The following is a 15418-nucleotide window of genomic DNA, read 5'->3' as shown; positions in this document are numbered from 1 at the left end:
CGGAAGTTGATCCGTCGAGGGATACTTCAAAGGTTAGGTATAAGCCAATAATTAAACCGCAAGATTTGAGGCATTTTCCTCATTTTGATGGTGTTTCCGCAGATATTATACCATCTGAATTTTTAGAAAAAGTAGAGGAAAATCTGGAAATTTACAATATACATGAGAGTGAGTATATGAATTATTTACCTAAATTGCTCACAGATTGTGCGCGTACCTGGTACATTGAAAATAAATTAAAATTTAAGACTTATGCTGAGTTTAAGACTGATTTCTTATCTCATTATCAAAACGATAGGTGGAAATCTGTAAATTTGACTAAAGTTTTAAATTCACCTTATGACAAAGACAGCAAAGAGAACTTATTGCAGTTTACTAATAAGAATTACAAAAAATTGAAATCTATACAGCCACATGCTGACGAAGCTCATCTCATTGCTCAGTTATCTTCGTTGTTGCCTTATAAAATAAGTGAACACTTGGTGGTGAATAATATTCACACACTGAGACAAACTTTGCAGGCCATAGAAAATTTTCAATCTTTAAAAAATAATTCAACTAGGTATATGGATTCTAGTAAAGCTTATGGTAACCAGAAGTATAAATCTAAAATAGCTAATGTATCTATGTTTAAGGAGCAAAATGACCGAAATATGTCTAACAGAAATGGCTTAAGAAACTTAAGGTCTAATAATGAGGTAGGATCTGCTCGTAAATCCTATGCTAATGGTAGGACATGGGTAAGAAATGATCAGATTTCTAGAAATATGAATTTGTGTTCGAGGCAGGAAAACTCTTAGATGCTCCTGATACAGGAGGTGTCTTGAGCATCAAAGCAGTTGAAAATCCTCCTTTTACCAAATCTCACTATAATGCACGCTCAAGTGAAGTAAATAATAATCATCATAGTGATTTTAGTGAGTTCGTTCCTAAGTTAGGAGATTATCAATTACTCGGTGACAGTATGCTAGTACGATACGCCAACAGTATTTTAGGTTACAGATGGAATACGAATGAATCTGCTTCCAGATTTATAGGTTTGTGTGTCTCGGGACAAACCATTGATGATCTGCATAGGCGTGTATCAAATGCTAACAAACTCTCAGATAAAATATTGGTCATGATAGGTACCAATGATTTAATTAGGAAACGCAACTTCGAACAAATGCAAATGTCTTTCAGCAAACTCTTGAATTCATTGAAATCTAAATGTGCTGAAATTACGATACTATGTTTGCCACCTCTTCCTAAATACATGTCATCTCCTCATGAACAATTGTGGCAGACATGGAATAATTTCAATCTGTATTTGATGTCACTACACGACGAGTTTAATGTAAAAGTATACAATATAGCACCTTTGTTCTTCTTGGAGAATGACTGCATAGATAACACATTGTACCAGAAATTTCTTGGTCACCCTTCCAGAGGTAGAGTAGATATGATACATTGGAATTATGCGGGAATGAATAAGGTTAAACAATTTTTGTATAGTATGGGTTTTGGTAATTCACCTAGCACATCAAGTGATAAAGTGAGTAGAGAGGTAAAAGTGCAAGCTACTGTGCACAATGTCAATGTTAGTCATTTTAGGGATGCAAATAGCATTGATAGTTATCCCGATGAAGATAACGTTTTGTCCTTGCGGGAAAACTAACAAGCGACCTTTGTTTTAAAGTGGGTGATGAAGGTCAAGTTAATAATCCCACTATTGATAACATTAATCTAGGGAAATGGGAAGAATTTCATAATAGTGAAGACTATGAATCAAAAGAAATTCCTACACCAATTAATGCTCTCGGCAGTAACACACTTACTGCAAAACTAAAAGTTTTAATATTTGATAAATTTTATACTGCTCTCTGCGACACTGGCGCAGAAATTAGTCTGCTTTCTAATACTATTTGGAAAGAAATTAATACTAAGGCTAGTAGACCCAGGCTCACACCTGCAGATAATGTGAGATTAGTAGATTTTTCTGGTAATAAGAAAACCAAAGTATTAGGTATGGTTAAACTGATCATTCAAATAAGTAATTTGCAATGTTACGTTCAGTTTTTGGTGGTTCACAATTTACAAGTGGATATAATTTTGGGATTAGATGTGTTATATGCACTTCAAGCATCATTAAATTTTAAAGATCAAACAATAACATGTGGCTTCGATGAAGTACGCACTTTCGCGCGCTTCATGCCAATAATTGAAGATGGTAATAATCTGTCTTATTTTGAGTGTTCTCATGTCAGTAATTATAATGGCTCGGAGGATAAGTCCAAGTTCAACCTGCATAAGTTTGAAGAGTACATGAATAAGGCTGATTCGCTTACAAACGAGCAAAAAACATTGTTCATAGAGTTACTACTCGAATATCAAGAAATATTTTCTAATAAGCCTGGTTTGTGTAACGATTACGTTCACAAAATGGTTTTAGATACTGATCTACCTATAGTAGGCAAAAATTATCCTATACCTTTTGCTTATAGAGATCAAGTACGTGAGCAAATAAAAATCATGCTTGATTGGGATGTTATTGAGTTGTCTAATTCAGAATATCTGTCTCCACTTTTAGTAGTTCCTAAATCGGGAGGGGGCATACGTTTATGTGTTGATCTCAAAAGAGTAAACCAGCATGTTAAGCTTATTCAAGTGCATCCCATAAAAATAAAAGACTTATTGGTAGAATTTCAAAATTGTAAATACTTCACTTCGGTGGATCTATTGAATGCTTTCTCGCAAATTAATCTTCATCCTGACAGCAGAAAATATACTGCGTTTATGTTCGAAGGTATCTTATATCATTTTAAAAGAGTAGTATTTGGTTCAATAAATGGTACAGCTGTATTCGTTGATGCGTTAAATCGTGTGCTTAAGGACTGTAGAGATTTCGTTGTAGTTTATGTTGACGATGTTATCATAAAGTCTCAAGATTTTGAATCTCACATAATGCATGTAAGAACAGTTCTTGAAAAATTGAAGCAGGCAGGCATGACATTGAAACTTGAAAAATGTGAGTTTTGTAGATCGGAAATTAAATTTTTGGGTCACATTATTACTTCGCAGGGGTATAAGAAAGATCCTAAGTATGTAGATTCTATTGTAAATCTGCCTGTGCCCAATTCAGTTAAGCAATTGCAAAAAGTCCTAGGTTGCTTTAATTGGTTGAGTAAATACATAAAAAATTATGCCATCATAGCACAACCTATGTATGACTTATTGAAGGCTGGTAAGAAATGGCAATGGAATGACCAAGCTTCTACAGCTTTTAAAACATTAAAAGATGAAGTTAGTGAACAAGTACTTTTATCTTTTCCTAACTTTTTATACACTTTTTATGTACAAACTGATGCATCAATAATAGGTGTTGCAGGATACTGCTATCAGATGATAGATGGTATTATTAGACCTCTCGGTTTTGTGAGCCGATTGCTCAGAAGTTATGAAAAATCATACACTTCTACAGAGTTGGAAGTTTTAGCAATATTATTTACTATTGATAAGTTCTGTTCACTATTAAAAGGCAGACATTTTATTATCATAACTGACCATAAAGCACTTACCTGGTTAGAAACGGCGCACACATGGAATGCACGTTTAACTCGTTGGTTTGTACAATTACAACAGTATTCCTTCCAAGTACAATACTGTAAAGGGTCGGAAAATATAATTGCTGATGTTCTAAGTAGAACATTTCCGATGCAAGAAGACCTCTTGTATCATGTAAATTCTTTGCAATTTAAGGAAATAGTAGAACCTTTCATTGATATAGAAGATTTGATATTAGCCCAAGAAAAAGATGATGAATTGAAGGAAATTAGGCAATATATTTTGCATTCTTCAATACTTAATGATAATCCAAGAAGTAGGACTTGGAATGATCGTTATCTTTTAAGAGACAATATTTTGTGTGTTAGAGACTTTCATAACGTGCAAAAAATTAGAATTTGTGTTCCAATAAGATTAGTAGGTTCAATATTGAATAAATTTCATGACTTATCGGGACACTTTGGTGCTAATCGTACACTTACTCAGATATATAGATACTTCCAATGGAAAGGTATGAAGAAAGATGTACAACAATATGTAGCAGACTGTGATTTATGCATTCGCACTAAGCCTAATAAGCATCCGTCTAAACATTTAGCCAAAGTACACATTACCGACAAGCCTGGGAAAATATTGTTCATTGATTTACAAGGTCCATTCACCATGGGTCCTAAACGTGAACGCTTCTTATTTACTATATTGGATGCAGCATCCAGGTATTTGGTGGCATATCCAGTGACAAACAGTAATGCTGTTATGGTACTGAACAAATTGTGCCATGTATATTTTGTACATCTAGGTATTCCAGAAAAAATAATTTCGGATAATGGACCACAGTTTCGTTCATGTCTTTTTAATACCAAAATGAAAGAGTATGGTGTCAAACTTATGTTTACTCCACCTTACCACCCTTCATCCAACATGGTTGAACGGTATCATTCGGAACTTAACCGTTTAATGAGAGTATTGTGCATCGATAACCATGCTAAATGGCCCCAGCAAGTATCCATAGCTTTGCATTGGTTAAACAATACTATTTCCTCACAAACTGGTTTCGCTCCGATAGAGTTAAGGTTAAATAAGGAACCTAACCTACAAATAGGAAATGTCATATTTGATGATGGTACACATCAGTCATGGAATGATAAAATGCTTATGGCTCAAATTAAAAGTCATGCAGCTAGATCCAATAAGTTAAACAAATTAAATAGTAAACACCAAAATAAAATATCCATTTCTACTGGAAATCTTGTTTTTATCAGAAATAGACAAAGAGATATGGATGATAATCCAATTAAAAAATATTGTTTTCTGTATGAAGGTCCTTACTTGTGTATAAAAAACTTTGGTGACTCTCGTATTTCTGCCTTACGTTGCAGTGATGGGATTCTTCTCGAAAACATTGCTATTGAACATGTGAAATTGTGGAAATGTTCCAAGGACAAGAAAATTTCTTGGTTGAACACTTTGCAAAATGCAAGTAGCACACATAAAAATGTGGTGCAACATATACTTGATCAAACAATGCAAGAAAGAAGTGATATTTCTTCATCTGTCATTACAGATGTGTGCACAGTTTGTTCTTGAAACAAACTTACCATTATTGAGGTTAGCCATAGTTGGTAGTATACCTCGTATAAAAATATTAATGTGTTAAGTAACTCTTACAGTTATTCTATAATTCTCTTTGGTTGGCCTATAGATGGTCGTACTTTAAATACATTTTATTAGAGAAATAATTTAGATTTATTTGTTAGGATTTACCTCATGGACAGTGAGATACTTAATAAAATGTAAAACAATTCAGTGCATCAAAGTCACTCTTTAGCAATAGTTGTTGGTTGAATTGTCTTAGCATACAATTTCACATATTTTTGTCCTAAGAACAAGTTACTCAAGTTTTAGACTAGGACACCCAGGGAATGATACCAAAAATCCAAATGCTAATTTTAATGTGAATTATTTTGAGTTAATTGATTCCATAAATGAATCAAATACTCACTGTGTGTTGCAAAAAGTAAGCCAAGAGATCCATGAGTTGATCCGAGCTCGTTGCACATGCGGTTATGCCATAGAGCATAAAAACTTGGGGTAGGTTCACGTAAAAGGCAATAAGTAAGTCCTATAGTGCCACTCAAGAAACTGAATATGAAAAATGTTATTAATATTTTTTGTCAATATTATTGAGTATTAACCATTTTATTCTAAATGGCGAAGGTTGACAAAAAACTTAATATGAAAAGTGTATAATTTTATTAGCATAGGATATTGAATGGTACATTTTCTTCAAAAGTTGAAACCTTACTCAAGCAATTTTTTTTTTTTGTATGATTAGATTAAGTGAGTAATAAGACGTTATTTGTACTGGGCAAACGAGAAGTATTGAAACGTTAAGATTGACAATAAATTAATAAAAGCAGTAACCATTTGATCTTAAATGGCGAAGATTGTCAATAAATAATTTTGAGCAGTAACCATGTTGTAAATGGTGAAGTTTGACAAAAAATTAATTGAGCAGTAGCCATATTATGAATGGTGAAGTTTGTGAGTATTCTATCATATAAACAATAGGTTATAATAATTTCATGTTTTGTATTCATTTAACTAAAGTGTTGTTGCATAGTTTTTTGTAGCTCATTCTACTACCAATGATGAGCTAGAAATGTGTTGAACGTATTAATTTTTGCTTTCGTTTGTCATTTGACATATAATATATGATATGCATTTGATGTTCACCATAATTTTGAAGTCTGAACTTCATTTTTCATAATTTAATGTGACATGATACATTTGTCTCTATAATTAGTTTTACTTCACAAGGTTTTGAAGATTATTAATATAGTAGCATGTTGCCATATAATGTTGGTATTGTATTGGTACCTTTTCCACTCTTAGCAATTTTTGTTTTCTTGCAAATAACATATCGTATGTTGATTTCAAAAGTTGTTGCAAGTTTAGTAAATTGTAATTTATAGTTTGGCGTGGGTAAGCCCATTGGGCGCCAGTATGACGGTATCAGGTTGACTACCATCATAATGTGAATAATAAAATTATTTTTATTACTTGAAATTTACAATTTGAGGTCGTATTTGGTAGTTTGTATTTGTAGAAAATTAATTTGCATCACTTTGGCTTTGATATAATTGAAGTACGTATGTAAATTGCACGTATTTAAAAATGTTTTATATCTCAGCGATGTAATTTGGGTTAGTGAACTATCACGAAAATTGCCAATTTATGCATAATCACAAATATGTTTGGTTTCAATAGCTTTTATTTGCTCTTTTATTGTTATATGGGCGCAAACATGTATTTAAAATGTATTATTAGCATGTACTAACCATTTAAAATTAATTTTGGTTGATTTTCGACAAAAACTTACGATTTGTTAAAATGAGCGCCTTGAAGAGTAATCCTAAACTTGGAAGTAATCCTAAACTTGTGAAACATAGCCAACTCACATAAAGGGAAAAATCTATGTTGAGCGTAAATAACCTTTTTCCCACCAAAATTATAAAACTTAAGATAACTGAAAAGGGTGAAATAAAATACATAAACATGTAATTGAATATTATAATATCTATTTTATTGTATCTTATCTATTTTACTAGCATTTTAATGTATAATAACTGTACAATTCAAAATTTGTAACTTGAAATGTATCCGCGAGTTTGTATACTGTGATAAAAGTGGTAACAGTGAGAGTTTGCATACACTGTGGCATCAAAAAGATCATCTTGGACTGACGAGAAGTCACAAAAATGTTTCGGAAAGTGAAATTTGAAGAATTTGATTAAAAAGGAAGATCCGTCGATATTTTAAAGCATATCAGCGCAGATAAGTATTATGTTTACTTTTAAAAGTTGAAACTTCATCGCTAAAGGCGTAAAAGGTCCAAAAGACATAAATTTGGTGACCGGCTGGAATCACATAAAATGGCAGCCATCTTCGTTTTATAAGGAATCTACGAATAAATATTATACATGCATGTAGAGACTTTAAATGTAAGGCCTATTACGTAAATGTACAAAAAGTGCTGAATTGGGATGTGGAAAGTGAATTGAACATATTATTTACATAATTCGTCTTGGTTTTCGCCGATTGATTATCGAGCATTTCTGGCCGAATTACGACGTACAAATCTGCGAAAGATCGGAAGTAATTCTTCTTAGAAACAATTTGACTTGAAGTAATAAAAGTAAAGATAAACCTGAAATATGCCAAAAGGTTGATGTAAAGCAATATTTATGCTTCATTGAACAAATAAATACTAAAGAATGTACAGAATTTATGTGTGAACTTGTCTAATTGATTGTTCAATTTTGTTTAAATATATTGTGCATTAATACTCGATTTTTGGTAATTTTCCTTGAGTACTAAAGGTGAATACATACTTGTGTCAGTAATTTTGCAACATAGAAAATTTAAAACTTGTATTTCTCGTATTTTATCATGTAAAATTATGAAACCATTTTCTTTATTTCTTTTAAATGTGAATTTCATCTCGACCGTATAGTTCACTAAGCCGAGGAAAGAAGGTCGTGTTAGAATACAACTGTCTATCCTTTTGAAATGTTTTCCCTGGACCTTTTTACTTTCTGAATGTCGAATTTCCGTGCACTATGAAAATTTACATTTTTTCTTTAAATTGTAAGCTTGGCGCTGGGAGCAACAAAAAAGATTTTAAATGTGTAGTACGAACACAAAAGACTATTCAAAATTGCAATAAGTTACTTAGTATATTACAAATAGAAAGTATTTATTGTTCTTAATATTGTTAAACATCTCCTTCTATGACATAAGTTTCATTAAGTGTTTCTTTGTAATATTGTGTTCTTATTTTCAGCTTACGACGCACATACTTGTTTGTTTTTCCTTTAGCCTCTAAGCCCAATACCACCACCGCTTGATAAAATGTATCCTTCGGCAGGCACACATCTAGAAATATATGTCGGGGGAGGGTGTGAGAGCCAAGTGTTTCAGAAAAAATGATAATAACATTAACATCAACAATCAAGAAAAAGTTTAAATTAATACATTAATATAATTCATAAGTCTATTCACTTGAATATGCAAATTAATTAATTCTATTGTCATTATTATTATTATTACACGAAATGTTACAAAGACGGTACAAGAATAGTAATATAACAGAACAAATATTAGCTAATATCTAGCTTATGTGTAGTTAAGTACGCCAAAATTTGCATAAAAACAGCTGTCCTGGCAAGGAAATTAATGACAAAAAAGGTGATGAATTGAATATTTGCTGAATAACAAAAATGGATGTTAAATCCAGTTGACGAAAAAAAAAGTTCCTAATTAATATTTCTGTACATAAATCTTCATTGATACTGTCATGCAAAGCCGTATGGTCGCAATAGAATCCTTGTTCGGCAGGAATAAGTAACCCTCGATTATGCTAAACAAATATATTTTTTGTTTAGCTAGAGCAAGACCCCAGGCGGATGCAAGAAGCCGTTCCTGCAAAAGTGTCTGTTTCACGAAGCGAAGAAACTTGACAAAACCACCACGTATGGAAGGCAAACCGGCATTTATTTTATATTTTCAGACCCGTGTCTCCTCAAGTTATAAAAATCCAAACTTCAATGACTTTTTTAGACATGCTATAGTTGAAAAAAATATGTTTAGATGCACCAAAAGTGCATCATTATTAGATTATGCATATAACGTGTTATTGGAATCAACCTATTTGTGTAAAGTAGATGCCTCCCCGATGGTGTAGTAATAACGCCGAGGTCTTTTAATTAAGGGTCCTCACATTCGATACCCAATGGAGGAACAAATTGAACCGGATCGTACTTTAAAATGAAGGTCGGTTTGCAATTTAGCCTATTTGTAAATCAAGTGGACTAAAAAAAAATATCAACGTTAAGAATAGTAGAATCCACTAACTCACCCGCAGGTAAGTCAAATTTCACATATCCCTTTTCATCCTCGTTCATAGACTTCCTGCAATACTCTTGTGCATGTGTGTTGCATTCCACCAGGTGCGAGAAATGTGAAGAGATATTCTTTCCCTGTACTGCGTTATCTCTTTTTATAACAGTAAGGCTAAATTCTCGTTTTATCTGAACTTTTAAAAAACGTGCAAAATACTTCTCTATCTTTAAACAACCACCCTTTCTCACGAACGTGTAAAATAATCCCACAATGTCTCAGAAAACCTCTTCCTACGATCAAATGGCGGAAACAACTCTCAAGTCTCAACAATTATAAATTTATGCTTAAATTTCCTATCATTTATACAAACAGTAGCACATATCACGTCCTCTGGTGCAACACTGTCAACAGCTAATGTTACTTTACTCATCCTACTAAATTTACTTCCAACCAGTGACGGCGTCAGGGAAATGTAACCGGGGGGGGGGGGGAGGTGGCAACACTACATATATATATATATATACATATATAATAATAGTTATAATAATAATAATTGTTATTATTATATTAATGTATGCTGTTTTGTGTTTGTCCCTTGTTTAGAGTGGACGTTTACTGCCTAAATTTACTTCTTGATTACAAGTTTATCTCCATATGATTCTACAGGGTGTCCCACTAACGGCGCAACTGGGAATTAAGACTGGCATTACTTTGTAACCGAAACCTGTACATACATAACCAAATGTTATCCCTGTCCAAGTAGATATTTTTAAATATAGAAAAAACAAACGGGGTGCAGTGTTGTTCATGCAGTGTTGCCAAATGTAAGTGAAAGTGTAAATTTATTTTTCCACAAAGCATGGAAAATTGCATGTCAAACATTCATACGGAAATTTGGACGTCAATTTCCACCTTTGTAGGTAGACTATTTCGCCATCTATAGTTCAGAGAAGAAAACCGATCGTTTTCGCGTATAGCCAATCCTGAAATGTCTCGTAAAGGCATACCGGTCCAAATGGGTGTTTTAAAAAAATTGTGAGGTACAGTGGCAACACTGTTGATGTTTGAAGGCAACAAAAGGTGTGTTTAGTGATGGTCTATGACATGGAAATACTAGAAACAGGAAAAAAAGAAAATGAAAATTATGGTGAAAAAAGTGTTACTTACCTACTCCTGGCACTTTACCTACTTACCTTCACTAACTGATCGCAAGAAGCCTAACTGGAACTGACCTGGTCGTTGTCCCAAGAGAATATCTCCATTCCAAGTGGCGGGAGAGGTAGAAAAGCAACAACAGACACACAAGCACAAAACATGGGCTACAAGGAAGAATTCTGGATTGCAACATAAAATTTCACATACCCTCCTCACACTCCTCAAGAGCTTCTTCCGAAGGCTGTGGGGACAGAGTCTTGCTCCCGAACAGGCTGTCCTCGGAGCTGTCCTCTGTAATCTTCGGCAACTCCTCAGAATTCGAACCATTGGCATTCTCTGCTTCATTCTGCTCTTTTGATTTGCTCTCAGCTGTAGTTTCCACCTGAGCCTTGCTGGCTGCCTCCTGCAGCTCGTAGTGATGCAAAATCTCCTCTAGGCTTGGCGTGCCTGCAGGAATCACTTTGTCCAAGCCCAGGAGGTCTTGCACGCAGCTCCCCCCTTTGCTGTGAAGACAGTCCTCCTCCCGGAAAGCCTCCCTCAGAGCCTCCATCGGTTTCTTGGTTTCCAGATGCTCAGCAGGGGATTCTATGAAGGAAAGAGGATATTATATAATTAATTATAGTGCCAAATTTTCTTCATAAAATGAAGTCAAAAAGGTATGTGGTGTCCTGATCGCCCCACCCTCCTCAGTGAAACTTTATAACGTATAAATTTTCATAATCCTGGTAGAAAGTATAGGTATGATATACAGATCTCTTTTAATACTGCGGAAATTCTTTTGTCATCAAACAACAAACAATCGTTTCCTTCTCCTAAACTCAAATCGCAAATCATTCAACACCCAAGACACAGTTTGCGTGCACTGACGGCAATCACCTCACGCCCTGTTTTATTTTGGTCTTGTTGCCGTAAGGAGGAATATGCATTTGAAACAACTTGCTTGACTTTGAAGAGCTTTTCCCTTCGGATGATGCCCAAAATAACACTTGGGCAAAACTGCACCCTGGACAGGAGACCTCGATTCAGCCATTCTCGCTGCTGTATAGCACGATTAGCAATGAATCACGATAAAAGGGTTAAAATAGTGGGATGTGCAACACTGGTATCACCGATTCCATGCACTCTGCAACGTATTCAGTCATGCTCGACTCGCTCTTCAGCTTGAGTGACTCTTCCATGCAATAGACATCCCAGTTGGCGAATCTGTGGATCCAAGTTTGTCTGCACATTGATTGCAACCGATCAAGTCCATACCTTCTAATGGATGTATTATTTTGTCTGTATATTACAAGTTAAATAACTGTTTTCTTGCAAGTATGCAGTTGTGTCTGAATAGAACCTGTCACAGTGGAACTATATTCTGCGCGAACGTATGGATCTACATATGCGAAAACTTGCTGCAAAGTTAACTTGACGCCCAGCTTAGAGGCACGTATTTTTGGTAGATAAAAAAGCAAAATTTCGGTACAAAAACCGAACCAATTTAGAGTTCAAAAGTGGTAAATAAAATAAAATTTTGCTGTTATAGCGGTTAAAGCTGTATATAAAATGACATTTTGGTTTTAAAATTGCGAATATAATCCCAAAATTTGATTTAAAAACTGCACTTACTACACAAAATAAACATATTCCTTCTAATAACACATTTATGTTGTTACCAGAATATTAAGTTTATTCCTGTCTAAAGGGGTCCATCTTTGCTTCTCAAATATTTACAGCAGAATTAATCATTTATCCATGAATTGCATAACTCACAGGATAAATCAAACTTCAGAAAGTGTCACGTCAGTAAATAAACTCTAAATTTTCTGTTTAAGAGTCTATTTCGCATAATTCCATTACAAAACAGGGTAGGAAAATGAACCTCGCACCTTTCAGAAACATGAAAAATTAACGTTACAATGTGTTATTTCACATTTCATGTTTTCGTCAAAAACTAAATATGCATGCCTTCAAGGTGAATCACTATAATATGCACTGACCTCCATGGCAGAGTGGTTATCACAGCATGCAACGATGCCAAGGGTACCAGGTTCCAATCCCAGTCTGAGCATGTGTGTTCTTTGTGAGTGTCCGTTCATCAATTTCATCATATCAAGACTCCAATTTGTCACAATTAACCAAATATGGCAGAAAAGCAACACTCAATATAAAAAATCAAATTAAATCAAAGTATGCACTGGTCTACATTACCCTAGTCTCCCAAAAACAAACAAAAATTGTAATATGAAAAAAAAAGCTTTATTTTTAATCCTGACTTTCAATTTTGCACATGAAGCTATTGTCACTTCTACCTAAACTAAAGCCTTTCCAAACTTACTTGATGCAAGTAACAATATATTTTAGCACTACAAGATTGAAAAATACCATACCATTCCCAGAATCCGATATGAAGCTCCCATCATATGAAGCAGAACTAATAAAGCATTCTTCTTCAACTGAGGAGGAAGCGACAGTTATCTCAACAGGGCCAGGAGCTGCTCCAGCATGGCATTTTTCCTTTTTTGACAGACACACTCCATCCAATAGAAACTAAAAAGAAGAGAATACCATTTTACACAGGATTCAGAAACTAATTGAACTAGAGAAAAAATGAAATTTATTGCATACACAGTGGTTACTTTAGATATCAAAATATTTCATGTTTTTGGTCTTAATCATCAGTAATATTGTGGAGAAGAATATTCATAATTTTTATGATGTTTTTTTCTCAACCCCATGTATCATGTCTGCCCCCCCAAAAAACAACTTGTTGGTTGCACAAGCGCAGGTTGAAATTCACATCGGAAATAGTGCACAGATTAAAACTATATCAACTTTTCTAAGCATTAAACATCACAAGAAAATTTAAATTTTAACCCAAGATACCACAGTGGAGTCTGTATTCCAGCCAGCGTGGGATCCATCTTTATGGCAGTTACCCTCTGTTGCCACGTTTCCCTATGAAGGAACTTACGGTCAAACCACCAATTAAACCTACTGCTTGGGCAAGAAGCAGCAACCTTAAAATCTCTTCTCCCCAAAGCAGCCAGAAGGGAAACAGGATTTTGTCAAATTAACCATTCTGTGATGTGAATGGGCACTGGTTCTAACGGCAATGCCACTGTACATACAAGCGAGAATCCAACCTTATTATCTATAAATGCTAACATGAAATTAAATAAATTCTGCTGCGCTACACAACCAGATAATTACAACATTGACCAGCTTGCATGTTTCGTACGACATTGAAATATTCACCCACAAAACAATTTTCATCAACATATGCAAGCAACACACCTTCTTCTACCAAGAGGGAGTTAGTGATGAATTTCCCTCCTTCTTCAGAAGACTGTTCCTTTGCAACTTACTAAAAAAATCATGTTCATTACAAAAAATAATATCAGAGACTAATATTTGCAGGTTATGCAAATTTGACAATTCCAACACATTGTTTCGCCCCTCCTTTTAAAATGTATAAAACAAAATACAATGTGCTCCCATCTTATGCCAAAGGTCTACCCAGTTGAACAATAGATGGCTCTGGGTTTGTGAGTATCATTTAGTTCATATTGTTTGCCAGCCCCCGTGGCAGAGTGGTTAGCACATCACTCTACGACACCAGGGGTTCCGGGATCAAATCCCAGCCTGAGCATGGACATTTGTAAGTGTCCATTCGTCAATTTCATCATATCATCCCCATCGCCAGTTTTTGAATAACTGTATACTGTTACACAATGAATAACCATTTTATTCATATTTATTAATTAGCATTACGTTTCTGCCACTTTCGCTGCTCGCAATGATGAGGATGAGTGATGATATGATGCAATTGATGAAGGCACACAAACGAAGAACACTTATTCCCAGGTTGAGATTCAAACCTGGAACCCATGGCATCATATCAGGCTGTGCTAACCACTCGGCCAAGGGAAAGGGAGGGAGGTGGAAAACCCATTTTATTAAAACTGGGAAAATAAATACATGCAAGGAAATAATGTTGTAATACTCTGATCATCACAGCCAAACATGTACTTTAACAGCACATTATTTTACTGCAAATGACATCCATATCAAGACAGAGTAGAACCTTGATTTCTGTGCATCAGGGGATCACAATTAAAAACCTTAACATGTAAGAAATTGTGAAATCTTGGAAAATTTTACAAAATTATGCTCTATTTGCACAATGAGGATCAAATGTATATTACAGGAAAACATAAAATCTGACGAATTTCTTATATTCAATACATTTTGATGTTGTATGTAATATAAAATTTGCTACCAGACACAGAAGTCACAAATAACCATGATAGTTGGTCACAAAATGTGACTTGACAAAGAGAAAACGTGTATCCCACAGTACTTTCACTGATTATTTTAATGAAAACCTGTTTTATGGACACAAAAAGCCCCAAAAGAGTGATAATGTTAACAGTACCGAAGCTAACCACCCTAACACAAAATGAAAAATTACTAAAAGTATTAAACAGATTCAAACCCAACACTCCTATCCTAACAACAGTATATCACTTCTGAAACAGAAATATCATTCTATTACTATTTGATTTCGTTTATAAATGGGTTGTATATGAAAAGGAATTCTATATACACATATTCCTTGTAAATATAACATTTCTGTTACATGATGAAATGTGTTACGTGATACATGAAAAATTCATACATCTCAAATTCCAAAATAATTCTGAAAATTTCCTTTTACCTCAAATTAAGAAGCAATATAGCATAGGCAGAGCCCCTCTGTACAGTATAGCTAGCATGTCTGAAGCACAGGCAAGTTCTATCTGATTCGTAGTTCACAATACAAGTATATCTC

At 34.4% G+C, this 15418-nt stretch overlaps 1 protein-coding gene across 1 annotated transcript in view; it reads right to left on the bottom strand.

Moving 5' to 3' along the window:
- Positions 1–15418, bottom strand: part of LOC145978096 (uncharacterized) — a 132129-nt gene that overhangs the window by 56520 nt on the left and 60191 nt on the right. The window contains exons 6-7 of the mRNA XM_083110537.1: positions 12975–13134; positions 10810–11187 (exon numbers count right to left, since the gene is read on the bottom strand). Coding sequence (XP_082966663.1) covers positions 10810–11187; positions 12975–13134 — 538 coding nt within the window. The remainder of the gene's footprint in view (positions 1–10809; positions 11188–12974; positions 13135–15418) is intronic.

This window comes from Lepisma saccharinum, chromosome 24 (genome assembly GCF_977018435.1).
Source record: "Lepisma saccharinum chromosome 24, izLepSacc3.1, whole genome shotgun sequence".
NCBI classification, from domain to species: Eukaryota; Metazoa; Arthropoda; class Insecta; order Zygentoma; family Lepismatidae; genus Lepisma; species Lepisma saccharinum.
This window is presented reverse-complemented; position numbering and strand designations above follow the sequence as displayed.